Source organism: Meriones unguiculatus, chromosome 3 (assembly GCF_030254825.1).
Source record: "Meriones unguiculatus strain TT.TT164.6M chromosome 3, Bangor_MerUng_6.1, whole genome shotgun sequence".
NCBI lineage: Eukaryota > Metazoa > Chordata > Mammalia > Rodentia > Muridae > Meriones > Meriones unguiculatus.
In genome coordinates, this window is record NC_083351.1 from 22,966,224 (window position 1) to 22,993,767 (window position 27,544).

Below are 27,544 nucleotides of genomic sequence, written 5' to 3' on the forward strand. Positions count from 1 at the left end.
GCAGCTCACTCTGAGTTCCTTCCTACTTACTTATCCTTAAGATCCTGCTCAACCTTCTCCTCTGTGAAAACATCCCGACATTCCAGTTAGTGGCTTCTTCCTGGGTCTCCCCTAGTGCTCTGGCACCCTTCCAGCCGCACTTCCTGGTCCTCCTGTCTTAACTTATCCACCTGCTTTTACTTCTAAGTATGCACCCTCAAGAGCAGAAGAAGTCCGATGGCCAAACAGATGACCATCTCTTAAAATATAGTGGGGATTTAGCTACTGTGCTTTTCTGCTGAAAGAGATGTCCTGGGGCGGCTCCCCCAAGGGGCTATTTCCAGGAACTGGTTAGAAAGTATGCACGCTCCCCTTCTTCAGTAGGAGGCCACTTCACTGCCTCACCTTCAGCATTGAGACTCCAGCTAGCCCCCTCCATTGTAAAGCATGTTCATGTTCTCTGGCTCCCTTCCCACCTGGCATCAGAACTCTGGGGATCTTTGAGACCTACAGAGAAAGGAGCAGCTTCCAGAGAAAACTTATTCTTGCTCACTCAGCTCTTCTGCTCTTCCTTAGCCACTTCTGGAATCCACAGAGAGGCTAAGAGCAAACTTTTGATTTGAAGGGTCTTCTCTTCAAAGGACCTGACTCCAGGAGCCCAGACCCCTTCTTTGACATGTGGTAGAGGGGCCAGCGTGGAGTTACGAACTTTCATAATATGGGTGAGGCTTGACCCACTGAGAGGAGTATAAACTAGTCCTCAGTGAATTCTCAAGCCTCATCCAGATTTCCTTCTACTTCAACCTTCAAGCTCAGAAACGAAACCAGGGGAATGTGTTTGACCTTTGAGGAAGAACCCTCTGGCCAGCCACTTTATAACCTTATGGTGGTAAGCTCTTGTGGTCTAGCCTCACTCCATGTGGCAGAGGCAGCCTTCCCTGTTGACCAGGCTCACCACAACACAATGCAAGAAAGTGTGGATCTTTCCTTGTAAGATGCTGTGCTGCAGAGCACGCATCCTGTGTTTTCACTGCTGTGACCTTGGGCTCATGAACTAAAGGATTTTGAAGTGTTGGCGTACACATAAAACCAAAACAATTTAAAAAGCTCTTCATCGGTTATATAGACTGAATGGTATCCCTTGTAAACTCCTAGGTGGAACCTACCTGGGACTTTATTAAGGGGCAGGCCTGCTAGGGTGACAGTTAAGGTAAGCTGAGGTTCTAAAAGAAAGTCTTAACAAGAGAGGTATGGTGTTCTCATAAAAGGAGGAAGAAAAGAATGAGGAGGAGGACGAGGAGGAGGAACAGGCTCAGGAGGAGCAGGAGGCAGCAGTCTTAGAGAGCTCCTCTGTATGCAGAGGGGTGAGGTTGAGAGAGGACAAGATCAATAGGAGGTCTACAAGCCAGGGTGAGGCCTCTGTGGAAACCAAGTGTGCTAGCACCTTGATCAGACCTCCTGCCCTGCAGAACTTTGAGGAAAAGGGGAAAACTTTGAGGTCATGGGGAAATGAAGTGTTGGTTTTAGGGACTTTGGAAGGAGACAGGTGCCAGAGGCCAGAGCTTCCCGAGGTGGGGACAGTCCTGCAGCATGAACTAGAAATCAGTCTGTTTGCTTTCATCTGGGCCCATCTGCCCTGTGAGTGGACCAGGAAGTTGTACTGGACCAGATCTTGATCCTGAGAGGGCAGGAGGTAAGACTTCCCTTGATCATTAATGATGATAAGGGGCCCTTCACATGACCCCATGGCCTCCGTGTTCCTTAAGCAGGTTGAAACCTCTATGGTGAAAACTTAAATTTGAAGAGGGTTATAGCCAGAGGAGCTCCTGGCGCCAGGTGCAGGCCAATAAAAGCATTGAATGGAGATAAAAAAAGTTCTACCCTGATACCAAATAATCCCAAAAGTTTATTATTCTGGTCATTTAGTCAAAAAACTATACAGCACAGATGAAAACATGATTATGGGAGTATTGGGTGGTCAAAATTGACCCCCCCCACACAAATCAAATGTACAGGCTTCTTAGTAACAGACACGGAATACAAAAGAGGCTTTGTTAAAAACTGATTAAGGGGGCTGGAGAGATGGCTCAGAGGTTAAGAGCACTGTCTGCTCTTCCGGAGGTCCTGAGTTCAATTCCCAGCAACCACATGGTGGCTCACAACCATCTATAATGAGATTCGGTGCCCTCTTCTGTCATGCAGATGTATATGCAAAATAGAGCACTCATATGTAAAATAAAGAAATAAAAAAAAAAAGAACTAACTCCATAAGCTTTCCCCCTGACCTCCACATGTGCACTGTGACATACATACACACTCACACACACAAATAAAAGTGGGTGTAGACCTAAATAAATAACCAATATGTATAAAAAAAAAAAAACAAAAAACAAAAAAAAAAAACTGATGAAGGCTCCCAGCATATACGGAGGGGAAATGTGATCAAGAACAAGTTACAAAAGACAGATGATGGAGTCACACGGGAAAGCGGCTTACAATAGGTCCTCAGAGAGAGAATTTAATAGCTAGGAGGAGATGTGGCCAGGAGAAAGGGAAAAAACATGAACTGAAGAAACAGAGGACAGGGACAAAATGAAGTGCTTCCAAACTCTTGAAGAAAAGAGAAGCGAGGCAACAAAGACCAAGCAACAGTGAGGAAGACAATGGCTAAACACTACCAGGATTGGAGGGAAGGCACAAGCCACAGATCCAGGAAGCTTGGTGAGCTCACACAGGAAGATGGGTAAGATGCCCACCTCTGGGCACAGGGCAGTGTAATGTTGGGCAGCAAGGACAAGGAGAAGGCCATGAAGCAGACAGAAGGACACCATGCAAAGAATTGATGACAAACTGACAGTGACAGTGGAAGTCAGAACCGGCAGAGAAACTCAAACGTCCTGGGATATCCCTCTAAGATAAAGGTAAAGAGATGTGCCGAGACAAAAGAGAACGAGGAAAGCTTAGTGGGCACAGGACAACGAGTCCAAAGGTGTGGAGCTGGAGAGGGAAGAAGGTAATCCTATGGAGTGAAATTGTGATGGAAGCGACTGGAAATGAGGAGGTGGTGAATACACAATTAAGCCCAAACCAGAAGCCTGAGCCAGCGCTGGCTGGCTTATCAAACAGGGACACTGCAGAGTGTGGGAGGCAGTGGGGGACACAGAAACACACGCAGTGGAGAACAGTGGGGCTATTCAAGGTGCAGTGTTCTGAGATCCCTGACCTCTCAGGAAGAAGAAAACACAAAATTATAGAACGTGGGGCTTACTAAATATAGACACGCAAATTTCCAGAGTATTTTAGGCTAGCTCCACTAGACAGAACAGTATGATTAAATATGATTAAACAGTCTGGTTTCTCTAGTTTAAAGACTATTAGTCTGTTTTTTAAATCCAGCTATGCACAAACAAACAACAGCATAATCAAGTAAAAGCTGAACAGAAAATGTAGAGACCAAAAGAAACTTGATCTAACCACTGGGGTTTGGGGAGAGGTGAGGAAGCCTCAAGGAAAAGACAGAGAGTCATTACATAATTTATTTGAAATAGTTGGTTTACCAGGAAAGCATGTAAGGTTCAATTTGTGTCTCTAATTACAACCTCAAAATACAAAACAAAAATTGACAGAGCTTCACAGAAAAAGAGACATACCTGCTGTCATAGTGTGAGAGTTTAATATCCCTCTATCATAGGGCACTGATTAAGAAGGTGAAAAAAGTCAAGTAAGATACAAGACACACACACAACCAACAAGCTTGATGCGGCAGAGAAGACTGCAGAATGCACCTTGACAAAACATCCATTTTTTTTCAAGCCCCCTTAAAACACATGAAAAATGACCATTTCTGATCTAAAAATGAGACAGACATGGGAAGAGGGAGAAAACAGGGAACAAGACAGGGGCCTATCACAGAGGGCCTCTGAAAGACTCCACCCAGCAGGGTATCGAAACATGCTGAGATGCATAGCCAAATTTTGGGCAAAGTGCAGGGAATCTTATGAAAGAAGGGGATGATAGAAAGACCTAGAGGGAACAGGAGCTCCACTTCCACAAAGGGAGCAACAGAAACCAAAAAATCTGGGTCTAGGGTCTTTTCTGAGACTGATACCCCCAGCCAAGGACCATGCATGGAGAAAGCTTAGAACCCCTGCACAGATGTAGCCCATGGTAGCTCAGTGTCCAAGTGGGTGCCTTAGTAAGGGAAACAGGGACTGTCTCTGACATGAACTCAGTAGCTGGCTCTTTGATCACATCCCCACGAGGGGGGGAGCAGCCTTACCAGTCCTGATGAGACCTGATAGGCTATGGTCAGATGGAAGGGGAGGAGGATCTTCCCTACCACTGGACTCGGGGAGGGGCATAGGAGAAGAAGAGGGAGGGAGGGTGGGATTGGGAGGGGGTGGGGGAGGGTGCTACAGCTGGGATGCAAAGTGAACAAACTATAACTAATAAAAAAATGAAAAAATCTATCTATCTATCTATCTATCTATCTTTCTTTCTTTCTTTCTTTCTTTCTTTCTTTCTTTCTAAATAACACATGATTGAAAGATAAAACATGATGGAAACTGGAAGATATTCAGAAGAGAGCTAGGGGAACAGACACTGGTAGAGCACTTGCCTAGCAAGTGTGAGGCTCTGGGCTCATTCATTAGTTAGAAAAAATAAATAGAAAGGGAGAGAGCTGGTTCGGTGGTTATAAGCCCTTGCCATTCTGGCAGAGGACCTGGGTTTGCTTCTCAGCACTCAGATGGTAACTCCAGCTCCAGGGGACCCAATACCCTCTCAGACTTCTTCAGATGCCAGGCATACACCTGGTGTACCTACACACACACACACACACACACACACACACACACACACAGAGAGAGAGAGAGAGAAAGAGAGAGAGAGAGAGAGAAAACATTCATACATATAAAATAAAAACAGATAATCCTTAAAATAGAAATTAAATACCAATAACTATAAGGACTAAATGTCAGAACTATGCTATAAATATTGCCTATAAAAATTTGTATAAATATGGTCAAAATAATCCTCAGATGGAAATTTGTAGCCTTAGATGCTGAAGTAAAATTGAAAATAATGGGCTAAGCAGGAAAAATAAAGTGCTAGACAAAAATAAAATAAAAACAAACACACAGAAGAAAAGAAATGATAAAAAACAGAAATTGCTGAGGCAGAAAATATTTTTAAAGGAGTATTAACAAAATCAAACTAGGTTATTTAAAGAAACCAGCAGACATGCAGCCTCTAGCAATACTGATTTTTTAAGGTATAAATCAGAAAGGAAAAAAAAACCAAAAAACACAAAATATTAGCAGATATCATAGATACAGTAAGAGACAGTAAGCATAAGTGTATATATATATATATATATATATAATACTTTGAAAAATTTAGCGAAATGGACTCAAGACAAAAACAAATGACCTAGATTACTCTTTAGTCATTACAGATATTGAATCTGTGCTTTAATCCCCCAACACCAGACCCAGACACTTCGGCTGAAAAAGTCCATCAAACTTTCAAGGCAAAAGTTATTGCAATTTTCCACTGACAATCCCAGGAGACAGAGTGAAACACTTTCCAAACTGTCTTATGAAGCCAGCATTTTCTTGATACAGAATTCTGGCAGGGATAAAACAAAAGAGCAGACCTAACAAAATAGAAACATATTATTAAATAAGATGCTAGCAAATTAAATATAGACGAGCATGGAAAGCATCCACACTAAGTGACAAGTAAAGGACCTAGGAACAAGACCGGCAGCATTGGGAGAGGCAACAAACACCGCTCACTACAGGATGAGAACGAAGGAGCAGAACAAAGATGGTATGATAGGTGTGGAAAGCTGTTTGATGAAATTCAACATCCATCCTTAGGAAAAAGTCTTGGTAAACTAGGATGTGAAAGACACTCCCCAAAGCCCTAAAGGAAACCCTCTAGATTGAAAATAAACATCACACAGAATAGCAAAGAAACAAATTCCACTCAACATCAATCCACCAACCATCACAAACGATAAGTGGATCAGAAAGGAAGAGATAAAACCATCATTCTTTGCAGGTGTCAACTGTCTTGGCAGACAATGCCAAGGAAATCTCAGATAAATGATCTCAAGATATTTGCTACGTATAAAAAAGAATCAAAGCACAAAAACTGATTGCATTTTTTTTTTGAATAAGCATCAAGAAACAGGTGGGTTAGGTGATGGATTTTGATAGCGACAGCTTATATTTATATAAACCATAACTGCTATGTTTATATAACATAAGATATAGATAGCATTTAGAAGCAAATGTAGCAAGAGATGAGTAAGAGCTGTAATGGAGATAAGTTTGTTGTGAGCCATACAAGAAACCCTAAACAAGCAGGAAGGCATACCATATCCATGGACCCAAGGGACTTTGGGCATCAACAAATCAGACAAAATTCAAATGATGCAGACAGTTTGCTGTGGACACTGTCAAGACTGTTACTTTAAAAAAAAAAAGACAACAAAAACATACTTGCAACTGAAAAAGAAAAAAGAAAACAAAAACCCCAAACAACAACAGCAGCGACAACAGCAACCCCCAGTGACAGGAATGAACACATGAAGAGTTGTGGAGTAGTAGAACCATACACAAACAAGATACAAGGTAAGGAAAGCTCATTAAAAACAAGATTACATTTGTATGCAGATCAGACGTCCCTACTCCAGAGAAACATAATTAATTATAAGCAGGCAGGCACAGGAAGGTTCTGGGGATGGGAGAGGACTGGTCTGAGCAGAGCACCACCAAGGTAGCTGTTTTATTTGTTTATTTATTTCTGATCTTTTCTTTTTCTTAGGATGGACACGGACATTTGGTGTTCCCTGGATTAATGCTATTTATGTCTTTCTTATGTCCTTTTATTTATTCAAAACCTAATGCAGAGCTCTCTGCAGAGACTCTACTTCCAGGAGGCTGGTGGGTTGGCAGTCCCTGGTAGGCCATGTGTCCCTAACCTGCAACTGTCCACAGGGCCCTGACTCCCGCTTTGTGAGATCCTTACCTTGGCGGGGTTGAGTGCGGTGATGATCCACACACAGTGTGCATTGTTGTCATACTGAATGGGGAAGTTGGGGGAGGTGATGATGCCTGAGGGGCCTCGGAGGTGGGCATCACACATGCGGGCTGCGGGGAGGAGAGAAGACGGACAGTTCAGTTTAGAGCAGACTCATCCTTCCCGTCTCCCACGCACAGGAGAGATGCTGCCTGGGCACTCTCTCCCCGGAAACCACCTGTTCTTGCATCGGTGCCCACCTTTCCCAGCGGGCTCAGAGGAACGTCGCGGTGCCTGAAGCTCAACACTCTCTTCATGTCTACCCTTCCTCCTCAAGTCCGCTGAGATAAGGCGGCTCACCTTCCTGAAGAGTGAGCAGACCTGGGCTGGGTGGTCCTGCCTGGTCTGCTCACCGAAGGACGCTCCGGGCATCCTGCTCCATTCGTGTTTGCGGCCTGTTTCTCCAAACCAGCTGGGTGCTGCACGGAACCCCTAGAGGCCTGACTTCAGCCCTTCCCCCTACCACTGTGCAGGCTCCCTGAACCAGAGTCTCAGGATGTCCTGGTGAAGGGCACCCTACTGGTGTTGGAGTGCCTGTGCCCTAGGACTCTTCCAAAATGCCCGACTCAGACAGCTCCAGGCACCAGAGTGGCTTCAGAACCAGCCTGCTGTTTCCCTCATCCATCCGCTACTCAGCCCATGCGCTGGTACAGGCTTTTGACTGGAAGCATCAAGACTCAAGGTGAATTAGAAGAAGTGCTCTCCTCAAGTAGATATAAAGTGTTATCAATCACGGCTTAATCTAATTAAGCTCTTTAAAATAGCTTCGAAACTAATTAGATTAAGGGGTGATTGATCTCATTTAAGGTTTCCACGTTGGGTCTAGGTGTTTGCTTCCTTTTAAAAACACAAGCAACGGAGTCCTAGCCACCTCATTCTTCAACATTAGCTCCCAGCTATTTTCATAAAGGGCTCTGTGAGCCCGCTCCATCATTGCCCCCACGGCAACTCATCCCAGTTGAAGGCTGAGTGCCTACCAGGAGAGGCACAGCGCGCAAAACTCAACAGGCCCAAGCATGGGGAATGGATGAGCTGCCAGACTTGACTTCTGTTGATGACCTCAAACCTCCTGGAGCCTGGCTCTCTGTGTGGAGCCGGCCATGACAGACCTTTCCCCGGGAGCCCCTCCCCGGAGGAGGAGTCTGAGAAGCAGCCTCCACAGCTCCCTGGAGTAACGGATCGCTTCTCATTGTGGCTTGCAGTTTTCCCACGCTCATTCGCTCCAACATTTATTAAGTGCCTGTGATGGGCCAGCTAGAACACGGGCTGAGGAATATGCCGGCAGGGCTAGGCCCCGCCTGTCTCAAGGGCCACAGCTAAAGCTGGAGGCCTCCTGAGAACCTGGGGACCTCACCCGTGAGCCCAGCAGCTGTAGCTGTAGGGCTGCTTTGAGGGGCTCTGTGATGTATGAATTCTTACTGTCGTTCACCTTCTTCTGCACCTACAGGAATTGTCTGCCACAACTGAGCTCCAATACTGATTGAACTGAATTTATTTGGTGTGCATGTGTGTGTATGTGTGTGTGTGTGTGTGTGTGTGTGTGTGTGTGTAGGCCAGAGGGTCAACACTGGCTCTAGTTCTTCATTGCTTTCCAGCTTAGTTTTTGAGACCGTGTCCTCAACTCAACTGAACAGAGAGAGCTCACTGAGCCTGCTAGTCTGACTGGCTAGCCAGCTCCCAGAATTCCCCTAGCCCTGGGTAACAGGTGTTTTACATGGGGACTTGGGATTCAAACTCCGATCATGCTTGTGCGGCAAGAACCTTATCCACTGATATTCTCAGCTTCTGAGCTGAGTTTTGACCCCCAGTCCCCATGCTCTCATGAGTATCCAATTGCTCCTCTCATTCTGTGTTGAAAGACACTTTGACTCACAGGTCGCACTTGGGGAGAGTGGCATAGCCGAGGTCAGGCCAATCTTGGGTGCTTAGCCCCTTAACTTAACTTCCCAGTCTAAATCCATCTGCTGATTGTCCTGGCCTGCGGGAGTGGGGAACCCCTCCACACCCACATGACACACCTCAGTGAGTTCAGCTGAGAGTGAAATCACCCTCAATGACACACAGGAAGACTCCTGTGCTAGCGACATTCTCAGTATTTAACAAAGGGGTCCCAGGACTGCCAGAAAACTCGGTGTCATGCTCACTGCTTTTTTTCTATATTCAAGATTTCCTCCCAGGCTAAGGAGTGCTTTTCTGGCTTTCTTTACGTTTCTGTGCATGAGTGCGTGCGTGCGTGCGTGCGTGCGTGCGTGCGTGCGTGCGTGCGTGCGTGTGTGAATGTGTGAGTGTGTGTATGTTGACATTCATCCACAGGAGCCGGTGGGTACCTTCCTCAATCACTTTCTACCTTAGAATCTCTCACTGTGGCTACAGCTTGCCAAGTCTGCTACACTGGCTGCTACCAAGGCTCAGCTCTCCTACTTCCTCTGCCTTTGTGGTGCTGGGATTACAGGTACCAGCTCCTGTACACGCCTTTTTTTTTTTTTTTTCTTTAACATTGGTTCTGGGGTTTTGAACTCAGGTCCTCAGGCTGCGTGGCACTTTACTGTCTGAGCCATCTCCAGAGAAGGCCCTGAAGATCCTTTACTTGGGCTTTTCCCTCTGAGGTGATTCCCACCCCACCGTTACAACAAAGACTGAGGATTCCAGTACTCCAGCCCCACTGAGAATCCCCACACAGCTCCCCTGGCAGCAACTCCCACCTCTTCTGGGAAGACTGATCTTGCTGCCAAAAGACTCGATTTATCCTGCGCTTGTTTCCAAGAAATTAGATGGTGTTTGCAGTGTGTTAAAATATGCCGAAGGTAATTAGAGAGAATAGGTCAAAAAGCATTCACCACTTTACGGACTTGGAGGGGTTTAATTAAAATATTACAATCTGTAGCTACTTAGCACCGAGTACCTCAGGACAGGTTCCGGATGGAGTCTGAGCTGCTTTTTCTGTCTGCTGTCTGGGCAAGGTCAGGCAGGGGCTGCTGCAGACAGACTGACTCCTTCCCCTCCCCCCCCCCAGGAGCCAGCTCCGGGGATCCCACCAGCGGATGGAGGGCACCTCACTGTGACCCAGATGGGCTAGCCAAACGGCAGCTTCTGAATCAATGACTGAGTGTGTCTTCTCTCCCTCCTTGCGATTTCCCATCCAGCCTCTCCTACAGAGACGTCTTCCTGCCTTCTGTGCTTCCCACCCTTCCTCGGGACATCACTGTGCTGTCTGACCAGGAACAGGACCCTAGGGAGCTGTGGCGGGAGCTGTGGAGAGACACAGCCTGGAACCACAGCCAGTTCCAACACGGGAATCGTTGGCCGCCAAAGCAGGGAGCCGCATCTGCTCAAGAGGTATGCAGTGCAAACACAGCCACTGCTCAGGTTAGCTTTCCGCCCTGATTTCCAGCCTGATCCAGGTTGCCTGCTCTTGCTTCTCCTATGACTGACTTCCATCCGCCCGAAAACAACTCCCGTGTCACATAAGTTAGTTACTTTTGGGGGGGGGGGGCGGGGCAGGGTCTTGTTATGCAGCCTAGGCTGGCCTGTAACTTTTTCTCTCTTGATTTAGACATGCAGGTGGGCGCTCTCATGGCTGGCCTCCCACAACCAATCTCTGCTGTAACCATAACGTTTCCCAAAGCCCTCTGCCTAACGGAAAACTTTCTCCTCTCCAACCCCGGCTTCTGATACTCTGATATTCTCTGCAGTGAACACCTGCCTCCTTCTGTTGCCATTTCTTTCTGCAAACGTGTCTGGCAACCACTGGAATTTCTATTGGCCCCATGGCTACTGCCAGTGTTACCTCTCCATTCACCAGGCCTCCCTCCCCCAATCTTCCCATTTTACCTTCCATCCTAACCCAGATTAAACCTCAGAGTCTGCCATTGTGGTCATTTTCTGGCAAATCCCAGCCCCCTCTTCTCTCTCTACTTACCAGTTTCATCAATTGTGAATCCCTCCTCCTCAATATTCTCTCTATCTGCCTGCACATAATTGAGCTTTGATGGAAAAAAAAAAAAACCCACAGGAGAAGCAAAGCTGGTGTCTCTGTGAGTTTGCTACTCACCTCCAACTCTTCCCTGGATTGTCCCAACAACCCTGCCCCTGAGCTTTGTCAGTTCACATGCTCCTACTGCTCAGAGACCCTCGCACGCCTTCCACATGGCCCTCGGGCCTCTCACCTTCCCCTTAGCCCTTCTCTGCTGGCTGGTGATTTTGCTGCCTTCCTGTATTTGGAGGAAACGGGAAGCTATTTAGCAGACACATCCTCTTCCTGACTCCCGAAGGTGTAACCCTGCCTGCTGATGTTCATCTCCTGCTCTATCAGAGAGGTGGCCCTTTCTTTGAAATGCTGGTCCCTTCTATAGGATCTGGACCACTGCCCTCTCCGTCCCAGGAGCATCTGTGGCCACACACAGAACCCTGATGTCCTTGGAACCAGGAAGTCCAGCCATCACAGCCTCCCTTCTTCTCTCATTAATATTTCCAGTAGGATCACTCTGTTCGCAACAACTGGTGTCCTACATTTATTTATTTATTTTTTTTGGCCCTTCTAGTCCACTGACTTCTGTACTTCTTCCCACTGATTGGATCCTGCTGACCTTCTTTTCGGTTTTGTTTATTTTTCGTTTGTTTTGCTGCCTTAAGACTACTACTACCTCAAGACTACTCACCAGTATTTTCAGCTCCCTCTGCACCTTCATATGTACCTGATCAAAAGCCTGACCTTTGCTCAAACCTCCTATCTGCTTTCCTCTTCCTAACTCTGGGGCCTGATGGCCACAGGGACAACGGCAGCCATAGGTACCAGAGATTCAAAGTTTGCCATCAAAACAAACCAGGCTTCCATCCCTGGTCCCCCTTCTGTTCCCTTCCAGTTCTCTGCCGAACAACCTCCAAATTGAACCACGACGTTCAATCCCCCTGGTAGTTTACCCTTGACCTCTCTGGAGTGTCCCACCGCCATGGACCATCTCTACTAGAAAAACAACAACACGCATGCCTTGGTTTTCCTCCTACTGCTCTGATTCTCACTTTCCTGCTTCCTCATTAACTCTTTCAAAGCAGCTGAACTCTCAGACCGAAGTTCTCAGTATGTAAATGACAATTTTCCTATACACTTAGACGTTAGTCAAAGCAAAGCTCCACACAGTTCCCCTACATTCTGACTCTGTAGGAGGTCCAGGAGCAATTCTCAAGTAGGCCAGAGTGTTTGGAGTGAGGGGTTAGAACAGCTCAACTGATAGCTTTTGTGTCCTTGGGCAAGTTGATCAGCTACTAGACGGTTCAGCTCAACATGAAATATGGTCATTGCCACTTGCCTCATGAGGAAATGGTGAAAAATGCCTAGTACGAAGCTTTAGACAAGTATGAATGGATGGCTTAATGAACAGCAGCTTTATCATTAGCACATACAAGTAAGGGGCTTAGGGACATTCTTAGGGCTGGGACAATGAGGCATGGGTTTTAGTGACTCAGGAAATCTGCACCAGAACAGGAAAGAAGACAGGGTAATGGAGGAAAGGGGGAGGAGGAGAGAAGAGGGCATAGTAGGGGATGGAGGAGAAGGAGGGGAGGGGGAATATAACTGGACACCGGTGTTTGAGGGTTTGGCTCAGGACTCTGGTCTGATAATGGACACCAAGGAGAAAGACAGACACCAGTAATGAGCATGCCATCTGGTCAAGTCTGCTTTGTGCACAGTTCCCACGTTCCCCTTTCATTTTACAGTCAAGGGAAAAGATGCAGATCCATGTTATCAAATGTCTTCTGTGCCATCTAGCTTGTTAATAAGGAACTTGGGACTGAAACTTAGGTCTTTGAGTCCCAATATGGTATTCTATCCACTCTAAATGATTTTATTATAAATGTATATGCACACAGACAGACAGACAGACAGACAGACAGGCACACACACAAATTACACACACAGGCACACACACAAACACACACAGAGATGGGCATACACACACAGAGATAGACAGATACACAGACAGGCAGAAACACACACAGTCAGACAGGCAGGCAGGCAGGCACCCACACATGCCACATACATGCAGATGGCCATGTTTCCTGTTCACGCCCTGTCAGGTGTTTGGTGACATCAACACAAAAGTAACCAATAGAACCTGTGTCCTGGCTTTTTCTTAGCCACCTCTGCATGATCAAGCTTTTATAGGAAACTAGGTGTGGTGCTATGTGTCTGAAATCCCTGTATTTGGAGGATAGAGAAAGAGGTTTCAAGAGTTCAGGGTCATCCTCGGAGGCTGAGCTATGAAGAGGCCAGCCTGGGCTACTTGAGGCCTTGTCTCAAAAATGAAAACAACTAAGATTTTCCAGGAGTCAAAGCAGAGGCTAATGTCTTCTGATGGGAGGGAAAGAAGAGGCTCCAATAAATCACCAATTTCAAAAATTCCAAAATGAGGCCATAGTTCCATCGTCCTCATTCACATCAATCACAAAGCCGATTCATTCTGGTGGCCCTCAAACATTTATCGAGAACCTATTATTTGCCTGTCTGTGTGCTCTGGTATAATTAATTGCATGGAAAAGTGAATAATTAAAGCCACATCATATTTTACACGATGGAGGGAAAACAATACTCCACATAGAACGGCCAGGGAGCTTTAGATTGCCATCTTTTGGTAACCTGCTTCAAATTGGAGCTTTGTGTAACTGAAGGACTTTTGTCCCTTTTTAATAGTAACAGTGAGGTTTACCCAAGCTGTTCAAAAGAAAAAAAAAATCACAATTACAGTAGAATTCCAATTAGTTTAAAACAAAAAATCTGGGGGGCGGAGGACGCCTCAAAGACTGCCGGAGTAGACCATCTAGGATGGAGTTCTGCTCTTGACCTTCAGGAAAGTTGGAGAATGGTCACCTTAAGCCTTGGCCTTCTCACTGCCTCCCTCTCCACAGCCTGTGGAACAGTGAGGAGGAGGAAGGCAGGAGGGTGAGGCTGTGTTGAGACTCTTGTCCCCTTCAGTAACATCCCTTGCTTCCATTTCACAGTCACCAAGCAGGCAAGGTTTGGTTTTCTCCTTCAGTAACAAGGACCCTGTGGTGAAGGCTAATGAAGGGTCCCTGCTATGTCTAGCCAGTTTCAGGACTGCGGTGGACAAGACAGTGGCTTCTGAGAGAACCCAAGGCCACTAGAGGATGAGGTGTGCTCAGCAGCCCCAGCTGTGTAGCTGGGTAAGCTACACAGATGTGCACCTGAGCCTCGCAAGCATCACTATGCCACTTCTAAATGAGCACTGTCAAGGTCACTGCCTTGCTTGGTGATGCCATGGGGTAACAGGGTATTGTGTCTTTAATTCAGCAGGGAGGAAAAAGGAATCCAGAGAGGTGAAGATAAAAGCCTAGGGATATACAGCCATAGAGTGGCAATCCCCTATCACCCACTTTCACAGTGGCAGGGGTACAATGGGGTAACAGAGATGCAAGCAGGGGGGGCAATCGGGGAAGAGAGGTGAAAGCAGACTGGTGCTTAGTGAAAGTATGCAGAAAATTTAGTCTGGTGTCAGAGTCACTGGAGATGGCCCACATGGGGCCCATAACATATCTAGAGAAAACAAATGGGCAGAGTATTGGACTAAAACACCCTAGAATGATAGCCCTTCTCCCATCCTGAACTTTTTCTTGTAAATAAATCACTGTGACTAAGAACAACCTTCCTCCAAGGGAAAGATCTTGACAAGAGATCAGATCCCACCACTGTCCAAAGGCCTCACTGCTCTGGCCTCCCAAAGACGCTCTGAAAGAACAGATTGGCCAACGGTCTCATGGTCTGCAGACTAGATACTCTGTGCCTTTCCATGTGGTTGGCATCTGGGAGTTCTGCACCTGGACTTATGTGCCAGTCAGTTGTTCAACCATTCTATCTACTAGTTCGACACATGTCATAAAGCAAGTCCTGTTCTAAGTGCTGACCAATATAGGAGTCTCCATTCTTTACAGGATGTCCATCTTCCTTCTAGCACCTGACAAGCCATAAAATGCTTACATCCTACCACTGTCACCCTGAGCCCTGCAAGCTTGGGCGGGCACTGCCGGATGCTTTTGGAAGGAAGGTCGATCCGGAGGGAAACAGGTGATCTGTCCAAATGCTCAGTTATTCCAAGGATACTTTCCTTTGTGTCTTTAATTAAAAAAAAAGTAAGAGGTATGGCTATATAGGCTCTTTTGAATAACATGCAGACAAGATCAAAGCACATCATACACAGGAGATCATGGCCACCTTAAAATTGAACAGGCGGGAACGAATAGAAGGCCTAATTGGGAGATACTTTCACGACTCTCTTTCAGATTCCTCATTAACGCATCTATAAGATGCACTGGGTTTTTAGCTCTGACTGCATGTTCTTCTGTGTGGTAACAGTTTAGTTCCCTTCCGTGGTCCGCTTTTGCTCTGCACGGATTTCATCTTCGTGCAAAGGTGCTTACAAAGTAAAGCATCACCTTTGGTCAGAAGGATCCAGAATACAATCATTTTAGTGGTCAATACACCTTCTCCCCATGAGGGGTCCTCGGCTCCCCAGGGCTGTCTAACAGCTGAGTGCCATCCTGCCCCACCGATGGCCTTTTGCCCACGTGCAGCATTATGATCGCTTATGGCTGTTGGCAGGCAGTCTTCTTCCGTTCACGTGACAGGTGAGAGTGTGGGCCGCAGGGCCCTTGAGGACAGGATGGCTAGGTGTGCTGTCAGAGAAGCCCACAGAGCAGCCTTTTGATGGCATGCTCCACGTCCTCTCTGTATAGCTAAAAGTGTTGCTTCAGAAGCCACAGGGCTGTTTACTTCAGAGTTTGGGCAAAGCAACGAGAGCACTGGGGCCAGAAGGCTGGGCTGTGTCTCCGTTAGAACGGATGGATCTAAGACAAGAGTATAAGGGGTGGCTTGCTTTCCTATTTCTGTGTGGTTCTGATCTCTTTGTGCAGCGTGTCAGCAACCTGTTTCCTACGTTCCTCTCCCATTAGACTATGAAGGCCGTGCTATGTCGGTTTTCCCACCTCTCCATGCCTGCTCCTAGCAAAGACCTTGATACAGAGAAAATGACGGATAAATGCAGTAATTAGTCAACGTAGCAAGACCTAAGGTTTAGGGAGCAGTAGAGAGCAAGATGAGCCAGTCTGGGGCAATGACCCAGGTCTCCATGCCCAACCTGGCTGTCTGAGCTTATTCCCTTTCCCAGGTGCCCTCACCTCGGCAGACCGGCCTGTGGTCACTCCAGGCAGCAAACATGTCGCTCACTTTCATGCAGGTGATCCGCTTGGACCCTTGCAGGTCATAGCCCTCGTTACAGGTGAACTGGACGCTGGATCCTAATCTGGGAGACAAAGTGTGTTGTGAATTCAGTCCCTAGGCCCACCAAAGCCCTGCTCTGAAGGAGTACATCCTGGCTCCTAACACAAGTCTCCCGGGGAACATTCATTCTCCTTTGGGCCTTTCATCTGGGATCTTCCGTTGGAGGATGCAGCTGCCCTTCATCTAGGTTGTTTGGGAACATTTGGTGGTTTTAGGATTGAGTTAAAAGGAGACTTTGTGAGCAAAGAGCACTGCTGGGAGGTAAGTATCAATTAGGGCGAAGGGTGGGAGGATGGTACCCACGAACCAGGGTGAAAACAGAGGACTATGGGAAGATGCCTTGGCAGGACAAACCTCCGCAAATATTTACCATCTGAGGGGCTCTGAGGTATGCCGGATGACTGTAGGCCTGTCACCATTTGTGTGACATGTCAAAGCGTGACAGCCCTTTGAACTCTGGATACATGCGTTTCGAGGCATTTAACATGGGCAGGCTTTAGCCATACCCCCTCACAGCCCATAAGGTAGGGATATCGTTCCAAGGATCAGACTTGGTGACACCACAGCTTTTTCCCAGTAACGTCACTCCTGCATCCATCTCACCCTCTCCACCCCACCTCCAGGAAAGCCAGGACTTGTCCTCCCTCAGACCCATGCCACCCCACCCCACCCCACCCCACCCCACCACATTTGCAATCAGAAAGCCCCACAGTAGCTTCTTACCTGAAGTCTGAGCCTAGTCTTTTGCCCCTTTCTGGTATGCCAGGGTCTGGACACATATTATGTCCTTGGGACACACCAACCTGAGTTACTACAAGGCAAACAAAACAAAACAAAACAAAACAAAACAGCACACACATAGAGAGACAGTCTCAGGAAGGCACCAGGCTGGGCAGTGTCTCAGGGTGGGAGGAGGAGACAGGATGAGGCCCTGCTCCCCTGGAGTGGTGGAGGGTATTGGGGCTCTACCGGACAGGGTTTTCCTGACTGTGCAAGGTAGGAGGCTGCTTTTGAAAAATTCCTTTGCAAGAAAAAATTCAAGTGCGATTCTTTGGGGTCCTGTGGGCTCCAAGCCAGCCCTCTCGCCCAACAACCATCCTGTTCCCTCGCCCCACACCAGTGGCCAGAAGTGGACTGTCCAAAGGCCCTGGTGACCTCCCCATCCTGCACTTCAGATCCAGGGATGGAAACTCTAGGTGAGATGACCTTGTCCCCCCAACCTCAGCCCCAGATGGAGAGATGACTCAAAGAAAGGTAAATAAAAGGTGAATGCATGGTTAGAAACGGTAAAGAATGAGAGAAAGAGAGAGAGAGAGTTGCAGCTTCAAGTTCAAAACAAGGACTTGAGCTCAGATATGGACATTTCTTCTGAGAGCCCTCTTCTCATCAGACTCCCATCAAACCACAGTAGGCAAACAAGGACCAGAATACTCTCTCCCACCCCTCCCAATGTTACACCAGCCAGGAGTATCTTGGGTATCTTGCTATCTGGGGTATTTCTAGCAGGTTGGTATGACATTCTTACACCTTTTTACAAAAACCGTATGAATGGCTGCCTGAGATAGAGCAAAACTCAGTCTGGGGCGGCGGGTACATACAGACCAGACAGTGGGCAACCCTTAGGCCCCTGTCTGTTCATTGTTCTTGACGGTTCACATTGGTCAGGCTGGCCTAACTTCACACCTCTGGATTCCTGGAGTGGTGTATCACTGATAACCGAGCCCAGGCAGACATCTTGGCCAGAGAAGTTTTCATCCAAGGACCCACCAATCCCATGGCAACAGCAGCTGAGGAGTTACAGGGCGTCTACAGCAACAGTCTCTGAGCTTGCTCATCTTCCCCCCATCTTCCACTCGGCACCAATAATGTGAGAGAGATACTCTATCACCCACTTACACGCTACTCACTCATTTCCCAGCTTTTCGTACAAGACTTTCTTTTGGCTACAAGAGGGAGAAGCCAATGGCGGTTGGGAATGACCACTGTCTTCAAGGAGTTTCCCATTGAGGGAGGCCATGAAGCATTCAAGAAATTTCAGGACAGGAATTGGGAGGTGATGAAAGATGCTCAGATGAGGGACCAGAAAGTTTTCCCAGAGGAAGCGGCACTTGACACACATCTTATAAAGGGGCAAGATTTAGACACATGGGGACAGTGACAAGGCAGAAGGCAGGCACAGAAGAGTGAGGCGGAGACAGAGAGACAGAACTGGGGGAGGGATTGTCAGGTGCAGCTAGAGTATAGGGAAGGGGAAGATGACAAGGTGGAATGTGGGGCTTCAGATAGATGACTTTTGAGGAGTATGAGTCTTATCCTGAATACACAGGAAAAGGGGGCTTTTGGAGAGACCTGTGCAACCAGGTCTGCGGCACACGCCTTTAATCCCAGCACTTGAGCAGTAAAGGGTGTATCTCCATGAGTTCGAGGCCAGCCTGCACTACACACGAGTTCCAGGTCAGCCAGGGCTACATAGTGAAACAAACAAACAAAACCAAGACCCCAAAACAAAACAAATGAAGAGTCCTGGGTGGCGTAAAAGCCATCCTTGCTGAAGGAAGTTCTATGCTCGTCCAAGCCAAGGACAAGAGTCTGGTGAGGCATGTGCCATGGGGAACAGATGAGAAAAAGAGGGCGTCAGAGAATGTAGAAGGATGAGGCAGGAAGAGGGAGAGCAGGGGCCTCCTGAGCCTGGGGCTGAGGACGCTGGTAGCTGATGGAAGGTAGGGGACTGCTGAGGTTTCAGCTCATTGCCACAAGGAGAGGCCTAGAACAGCCCCTGCTCGCATCCCCCAAGTAGCCCAGGCTTGACTGCTGACAAGGGAATCTGGCCACTTAGACAGGCTCTAGCTCAGGCCAGAGCCAGGCTGAACTCTTGGTTGTGTGGCAATGCCAGCAAGGCCTCTTGGGTGGCTCCATACTTCCAGCTTGTGTCATGCCAGATCTCCAGACATTAATCTTTACCCGATTCCCTCCCATAGCAACCCTGTACTTCCAACGTTCTACGTCCTCAACCTAGCAGAACTACGAACTGAAGTCTCTAGAGCAGAGTGGGTTTTCATGAGCCAGGGTTGTTTTGCAAGGACAGGGAAGGAGAGGGTAACCGGGCTCCAGGTGAACAGGAGTTTGGGTAGTAAAGGTGGTAACCGGGAGGGGAAGATGGTCCCTAATCCAAGAGCTGTCCCTGATGGCTTGTGGACCATCCCTGCCGCAGATTCGAAGCTAAGTGCCCATCTCCCTCAGGTACTGCCCTTTCAACTTGTCCAGGGACCGCACCCATCCTAAAGTCCTTAACAGAAACACCCATCCCTTAGCAGCACCTTGAGAATTCTCAGCAGTTTGCCGCCCCTGCCCCCCGCCCGTCCCCGTTCAATACTGACAGCCATCCAGGAAGTAGGCAAAGCTGAACTGGAGCTAAGGATGACAAAGCCCACCACCCTGCCTCCCTGAGGCAGCACCTAAGGTACCATTCAGGAAGTTAGAAACCCCCTGATGCACTCACATCATCCTTTCCCTGGACAGTGATTAATGGTCGTCCTTTGAAGACCTACCCAGCTCTCCAGGAAAGAAGCAAACTTACATCCAGGGATCAGATCTCTACACGAATTGCAGAAGCAAAAGACATTCCCCGCTGTCTTTCTTCAGAACTTTCTACCTCCTCTGCCAGTCTACGCCAGAAATGGGTATTTGACTTGCTATTGGCCACTGGGGGTCAAGAACGCAGGGTAATCCTGACCCAACCAGGGACGGCCCCACGAGGAGGACAAATACGTGTCGATGCCTTCTACCCAAAATGAAGGGGGATGCTGACAGGTGTGCAGCTGAGAGCCACGCCAGGAGCCGCTTCCCACGGACTGTCTGCTGGAGGAAATCGGTAGGGCTCACCCCTTCTCTGAGCTCAAGACAGCCGTCTACAGGGGGTCTGAGCAGAGATGCAGATATCGGCAGCTACCTCAGAGGAACCTGGGCCAAACTCACACATTTTTTTTTTTTTTTGAGGAAGTCTTACAACCTTGTTAGAAGAGATATCACATACACATCGATATGTCTATGGATGGTTTATATGACTTCCCTGGACTGGTTTCTTCAGTTTTCTGGGGTTGTTGTGGGCACCTGGGGAGGGAAGGTGTGGGTGATGAAAACCATGGGCTCTTTCAGATAAATGTAACCCACACCACATGTAGTTTTTCAGCTACTTTGTGGGCCTCCCACAGGATGGAAAGCCCTGTGCGCAAGGCCCATCTTAGATCCACAGCATCCCTGGAAGGAAGGCAAACTAGGGTTCTGTATCACCATTTTATAGAGGTTTAAACTAAGTCATTAGTTTCTAGGGTAGCATGGCATAGCCATGTGAGGTCCCGCCCCTCCCCCACCAATGCTGGACATTTCTTTAGGCTTGTTTATGGCTCCATGGTGAAGTATAAAGCAAAGCCAAAGTTGCTGTGATTCATTTGGTCTCCATGGCTACAAAAGGAGCACTTGGGCCCATGGCCTAAGTGGCCCTTCCTCTGCAGGGTTCTGGGCTGGACCATGGCTCTCCTAGGGCCCCATCTCTGCCTCAGCACAGACCTTGGGAACCTGGTCGCTTTCTTCCATCTCTCTTACCAAGTATAATTCTGGCGATTGCAGAAAAAAAAAAATAAGTGCAGGGAGGAGTTCAGGAAGAGAAGCAGAGGGAAGCAGAGGCAGGTCAGGAGAGGGAGAGAGAGAGGAGGGAGGTAGGAGGGCAGCGAAAGGGAAGGAAGGAAACTCAGAATCGGTCTCTTGGGGAACCAGAGCAGCTTCCTTGCACTTGGCTCCAGAAGGGAGACAGAGTGTCTGCTCCCCACCCCCAAGGCTTACACTCTAAATCCCTTCAGCACAGGCCCATCAGGAGTCTCTCTGGACTTGATGTTCTAGACCATTCTTCAGCACCAGACCTCTTGTCATCTTCCAAACACCGGTAGCAGAAACATGTTCTCAAAGACGCAGTTTGCCCAAGCAGGGTGCCGCCAGGGTTTCCCCACCACCCACAGAGCCAGGACCTGAGTCCCCACTCCACTCTGCCCAGCCAGGTCCAGTACCCTTGGAGAAGTTCATTAGACACATCCCTTCCTCCTCTTCACCGTCTGACCTTAGGAGCCACCCATCTCCACACCCCAGCCTGAAAAGGCGCCAGAGAGAGGACTGTCTTAGCAGGTGGAAGTGAGTCAAAAGGAAAAAATAAAGAGAGAAATGTGCAGTAATGACTCCCTGGACTGCAGATCGAATGGGAAGTGAGGAGGGAAGAGGAAAGAGAAGATGGAAGGAGAAGGCAGAGGGCAGCCCCAGAGCTGCTCATTGGCTGCAGGCTCAGTGAGTCCATGCGCAGAGGGAGGGCGGGAGGGAACAGGGAAGTCATCTAGCAGTGGCTGGTTTCCCTGTGGCCACATCTGGTCACAGCACCAGAGGTTCAGACCCAAGCGTGAGCCCTGTGCCCCAGCACGCAGGGCGGGCCGGCCAACACTTACACACAGATGTCTTCTGGTTATTGTCTTTGCTGGGCATCAGCTTCACGCCTCGAGACTTCAGCTCGATCTGCTTCTTGACTAGAGAGGACAGAGAAGGAAAAAAAAAAAAAAAACCAAACAGTTGAAGGAGTAGTGTGCCACTGGCACGGGGTTCCTGCAGAATGAGTTGTGCCTCTCCTTGTGACAACTGGGACATAACACTGTCATCTACAAAGTTCAAGCTTGAGAACCATGGGATCCAGCAGCAACAACATTGCCTATGCTCCCCCCCCCCGGGCAAATTATCTCATTTTAATTATGTTTTTTGCTGTATCCACACCTATGCTGGGCTGCACTCGGTCCAGGAGCCACAGGTTAGATGTGCCTGCGAGTCAGATTTATCTTGTCTCTTGGTAACATAGCAAAGGGTGGCAGGGGCTCTGCCGTGAAGGAACAGACCTCCAAGGGAAGCAGGGAAGGAGCTCCCTCACCCTGTGGTGTCTGCAGAGCTCTGGGCTTGCCCAGGCCTCTCCTGGGAATGAAATGAAATTCCACTGCTGCTGAGGTCCCTGGGTATGGACTAACTTCAGTCTTCTCCTGGGTTGGAGGTGGGTGGGGAGCGGGGATCTTTTGTGAGATCCACAGTCTGCTAAGTTTGGACCTGGAATGCTCTCCCCCAGGCTATGTACTAAGGGTTCAGCTGCCAGTCTGTGCCACTTACTGGCAGGTGCTAGTGTTTGTTTCCCTGCTGCCATGAAGTGAGCAGCTCTTCCACCAGGCACTCCCTCCATCATGTATGGTGCTGCCACAGGCCTAACCCATACATCGATACCTCTTGAAATCATGAGCCCAAACAACCCTTTCTCCTTTTTAATTTTATTGGCCTTAGGTATTTGTTATGGCAATGGGAAGCCGATGAATGCATAGTTCAGCCTCTGCATGCCCGTACCCTGTGGATCCTTTCCCACACACAATTTCTGAGCCAGTCCTGACAGGGAATGGTAAACTGGGTCAAGTTCAAATTATCACTGCTTCCCATATCATCATACCATTTGTGATGTGGATATTTGTGATACTGGAAAGTCAAATGAGAACTCATGCATCTACCACTGAGCTGCAAATCTTTGCCCTGTGGTATGAGTTTTGTAGCCATTGCAGAGGTGAGGTATATTTTTCTCCCACCCCTTGACTTTGAGTTTGGCCCCTGGAAATTTGGGGGCCTGGAGTCCAAAGTCTTGAAAAGCACCTGCCGGGTTAGGCTTGTCTGCTGCATTTTCACCATCACGGGAAGATGTTGTTTGTGGAGCTGAGCCAATAGACCCAGCTAGACCCAGCCCACACCAGCTGGCTTGGAGGCAGGGGAAGCTGAGTTATGGAGGTCACTGAGGGATGGAACTTGGGTAGCTGCCCGATGGATAAAAGTCTTGACTTTGTCCATTCCGCAGCTCCTCAAGTCTTTGCTGAGTGGCATGCAAAGGGCAGAGCTCTCAGTTACAATGGCCCATGCTTCACCCCTTCTGTCTCCTGCGGTCTGGCTTCCCTTGCTCCTCGCAGCATTCACCTGGCTACCAAGAACTCATTGCACCTCTGGTTGTAAAACCTTGGTACATTTGTACAATCTTAGGTCCCCTTGTGCCACGTCAGTTGTCAGTCTGCCCTTCGCTGCCAACTCAGCCTTGATTGGTGCCCAGGAGTGGTAATGGCTGTGCCCAGACACTTGCCATGTGCCAGGTCCTGGGTGCTCTACCAGTTCTTCACTGGCCTCCTTGGCTCCTCACTCTGGAACTACACACAATCCCTCAGCAAACCCTCCCCAATGTATACCCTCTGAGCCACTGCTGACAGTCTCCCTATCTGTCACCTCCGTATCTGTCATGAGTGTGGACACCTCTTCTCTGGTTGCTATGAACTTCTGCCTTCCTCCTTCGTATCCAAGTAGCCTGCTCTTAGCTCAAGCCTCAGAGGAATGCTGGTTGAGTGCAAGCCAGACCATGCCACATCCATCTCTGTTTAGAGCTCTCTGGTGGAACCGTGCTCTCCTGGAGCATAAGCTGGAGTCTGTAAATGGCCCACGAGGACCAATCTGCCCTCCCCTTGGCCTCACTGCCTTTTTCTTTGACCTCCACCACTCTTCTCCAGCCACACAGACCTTGCTGCAATGTGCCAGGAATACAGACTTCCCTGACTGCCAGTTTCTCTAGAATGATTCCCCTTACATGTCTGTGATTTGTGCCCTGGAAACAGTTGGGAAAACCTCTTTTCCTCATGAGCCTTCACCAGCACTCCACTAAATGGCACCTCCTGCCCCTCCTCAGTCCACCTCCTGAGGGTTCTAGCATACTATATCATTTTTAGTTTTTTTCTCTAACCAACCAACTAACTAACTAACTTAGCAATTAATTAATTTTTTGAGGCAGGTTGTCATTATGTAGTCCTACCTGGCCTGGAACTCATTACGTTGGGCAGCCTGGCCTCAGATTCAGAGACCTGCCTTCCACCTCCCCGGTTCTGGGATTAAAGGTGTGTGCACCACAGAAGCTTGACCAAGGAGAGCCCTCTTGTTGGCTACTACATTCTCAGTGCCTAAAAAAACTATCTAGGGTCCCAGGAATCAGTCACTGGGTCCTTCAAAGTTCCAACCTCCTTGCCTGGTAGTTAATCCTGCTTGCTTAATAAAAAATGAAACTGGGGATCAAAGATGGTCAGGTGAACAGGAGTTAGAACACAAAGACGAGACCCAGACTGTCTGTGATTGGTCCCCTGAGTGACTCCAATGGTGCTATCCACTGTCCCCAGCCTCCCCGTGTCCCAGTCCAGGTGCTGAAGGCTCAGACACTCACTTACGATGGTAGGGAACACACCACTTCCCCAACCAAAGTCCGCAGAGTCAGACGTGCGTGAGGGTCTCCCAGTGCCCCTATTTCCGGCTAAATAAAAAAGCCGGCCTAGGGATTTGTTCCCCTGACAAGTGTCTGTCTACGTGGAATGCATGATGAAATTCAGTCACTACCACAGAGCCCCATTCTCCCTCGGCACTCTGGAGCCTCCTTTATAAATGTGCATTGCTCTCTGTGTGTATCCAGCAGGAAAATTTCCAATGAACACTAACATGGACGCATTATCAAACAGAGGGCATTAGCGGGGAAACATGCATTATTCAAGCCCAGCTAATACGGTATGGCTGGGATTCAACCATCTCTGGGAGAAACAGAGCTGTCTGAGGACTGTGAGGAAAGTTGAAGTTCCTGTTCCTAAGGCCCCAGGCCAACGAGGGTAGTAGTAGGAGGTGGTGGTGGTGGTGGTGGGAGACGTGGCTTAGTCCCAATGCAGCCTACCTGAGGTAAGTCTACAGAGATGGGCAGCAAACCTGGCTAAGAGGCAGGGGTTAAGCTGGGGTTTGGCTGGGGTTTGGCTGGGGTTTGGCTGGGGAGGGTCTTACTGGTCTTCCTTCTCTGGTTCTGGTGTCCACTGGAGGGAAGGAGTGAGGATGAGAGCAGAGAACTGTAGATACCATTCTAAGGGCATACAATATGCTAGTTTTCCTAGAGAGAGACAGAGAGACAGAGAGAGAGAGAGAGAGAGAGAGAGAGAGAGAGAGAGAGAGAGAGAGAGAGAAGTGGGCAAGAAGAGAGGGGCTGGTAAGGAAGGCTACTTTTTCTCTTAAAACTGTTCTGTGGTAATGAAGTCTATACACCAAAGAAGATAAACAAGAAAGCAGACACGGGGTAAGATGATCAATTCTCACTTAGAAAGACAAATGGGATGTGCATTGAACATATGACAGGAGTCTACCACAGAAGGCATCTGAAAGACTCTACAAAGCAGTGTTTCAAAGCAGATACTAAGACTCATAACCAAACCTTCGGCAGAATACAGGGAATCATATGAAAGAAGGGGAATAAGTATGACATGAAAAGGATAGGAGCTCCACAAGGACCAAATATATCTGGGCACAGGGGTCTTTTCTGAGACTGACACTCCACCAAGGACCATGTATGGATATAACCTAGAACCTCTGCTCAGATGTAGCTCGTGGTAGCTCAGTGACCAATTGGTTTCCCATAGTAAGGGGAACAAGGACTATTTCTGACAGGAACTCAATGACAGGCTCTTTGACCCCCCCACCCCCCAAGGGAGGAACAGTCCTGCTAGGCCACAGAGGAGGACTTTGCAGCCAGCCCTGAAGATACCTGATAAAACAGGGTCAGATGAAAGGGAAGGAAGTCCTCTCCAATCTGTGGTCTTGAAAGGGGCAGGGAGGAGATGAGGGAGGGAGGGTGGGATTGGGAGGGAATGAGGGAGTGGGATACAGCTGGGATACAGAGTTAATAAAATGTAACTAATAGTAAAAATGAAAAAAAAAAAACTGTTCTGTGGAAAAGCCTCCCACCCCAATGCCCTCTAGAGACCACAGAAGGACTTCTGACTTTTGAATCTGTGCTGGCTAGTTTCATGTCAACCAGACGCACAGCTAGGGTTACTTGGAAAGAGGGAACCTCAACTGAGAAAATCCCCCTACCAGATTGGCCTGTGGGAAAGCCATGAGGCCATTTCTTGATTGATGTCACCCCTGGGCAGCTTCTCCTGAGGTGTAGAAGAAAGCAAAATGAACAAGTCAGGAGGAGCAGGCCAGTAAGCAGCACACTCCCCCATGGCTTCCGCTTCAGTTCCTGCCTCCGGGTTCTCGCCTTGAGTCCCCACTCCGACTTCCTTCCGTGAGGGACTGTGATGTGGTGCTGTCAGCTGAAGCAAACTGTCTCCTCCCCAGGTCACTATTGGTCGTGGTGTTACTAAGACAGGACGGAGCTTCCCTCCTCTCCTCTCCCCCGGAAGAACTGCCTGAGCCTCAGGCTGGCAGCCTGGTAGCTGGTTGCATCCGCTCTCAGTCGGAAAATGATCTACTCCCCCGGCCCACGCTGGAGCTCACTTTCATCCTTCCCTTTCATTTCCTCTGACTTCTACTCTGGAACAGTTTACCAAGGTGATGAGTGCTAAATGAGAAGGAATCTAAGCAGTTAATGCCTGTATTAACTCTGTTACTTTTTACTCCTTGGAGCCAGGTCTCCAGGTTTGCACTACCCATGATACCTCTGAGCATCACAAGGTCACTGGACACACATTAGAATCTATGAGCAAAATTTTGGTCCTCATGAAGTTAACCTTGGAAGTACAGGAGTCACAAGAGTTTGAGTGAATTGTCCTCATTCCAGGCACACAATCTTAGAAGATGCCCAACCAGGCCCAGCTGGCCCAGGCCCAGGCTCTGGGGAGGTATCGTCCAGGTGGCCCACACCAAGCGGGAGCTGATGGATAGTCAGTGTTATAATCTGAGCAGGAAATGTCCCTGGGAAGGCTTATGAAGCCCAGGGTGCTAGCTGATAGCATTACTTTGAAAGGTGCTGGGAACTTTAATTAGAGTGGGGTTGGGCATGGAGCATCTCCTTGGGGTCTGTATCTTGCCCCCAACCCTTCTTTTGTGTCTCTCTCTGCTTCCTGAGCACTGTGAAGTGGGTGGCTTTGCTCAGCCAGACCTTAGGACCTCGGCAATGTGTCCAGTTGAGCAGTGACTGAAACCTTTGAATGGAGAGCAAAAACAGATCTCTTCCCTTAAATTTATTTTATCACAGCAACAAACACCTGACAGAGGAATGGTTCTGGAGAAGTGGGGTTGTTACATTGGGCTCAGAAGCCTACAAAGGTGGGCTTGGGAGGGACTTTAGAA

The 27,544-nt window shown here is 48.4% G+C and overlaps 1 protein-coding gene across 3 annotated transcripts in view; it reads right to left on the reverse strand.

Annotated features, from left to right (window-relative positions):
• Csmd2 (CUB and Sushi multiple domains 2) overlaps positions 1–27,544 on the reverse strand; it is a 550,287-nt gene that overhangs the window by 232,827 nt on the left and 289,916 nt on the right. For 2 of the 3 annotated variants that reach the window (XM_060379514.1, XM_060379513.1), the window contains exons 7-10: positions 21,844–21,921; positions 17,081–17,168; positions 16,255–16,379; positions 7,018–7,139 (exon numbers count right to left, since the gene is read on the reverse strand). In XM_060379514.1, the coding sequence (XP_060235497.1) occupies positions 7,018–7,139; positions 16,255–16,379; positions 17,081–17,168; positions 21,844–21,921 (413 nt within the window). The remainder of the gene's footprint in view (positions 1–7,017; positions 7,140–16,254; positions 16,380–17,080; positions 17,169–21,843; positions 21,922–27,544) is intronic. The other variant, XM_060379515.1, reaches the window with a different exon arrangement.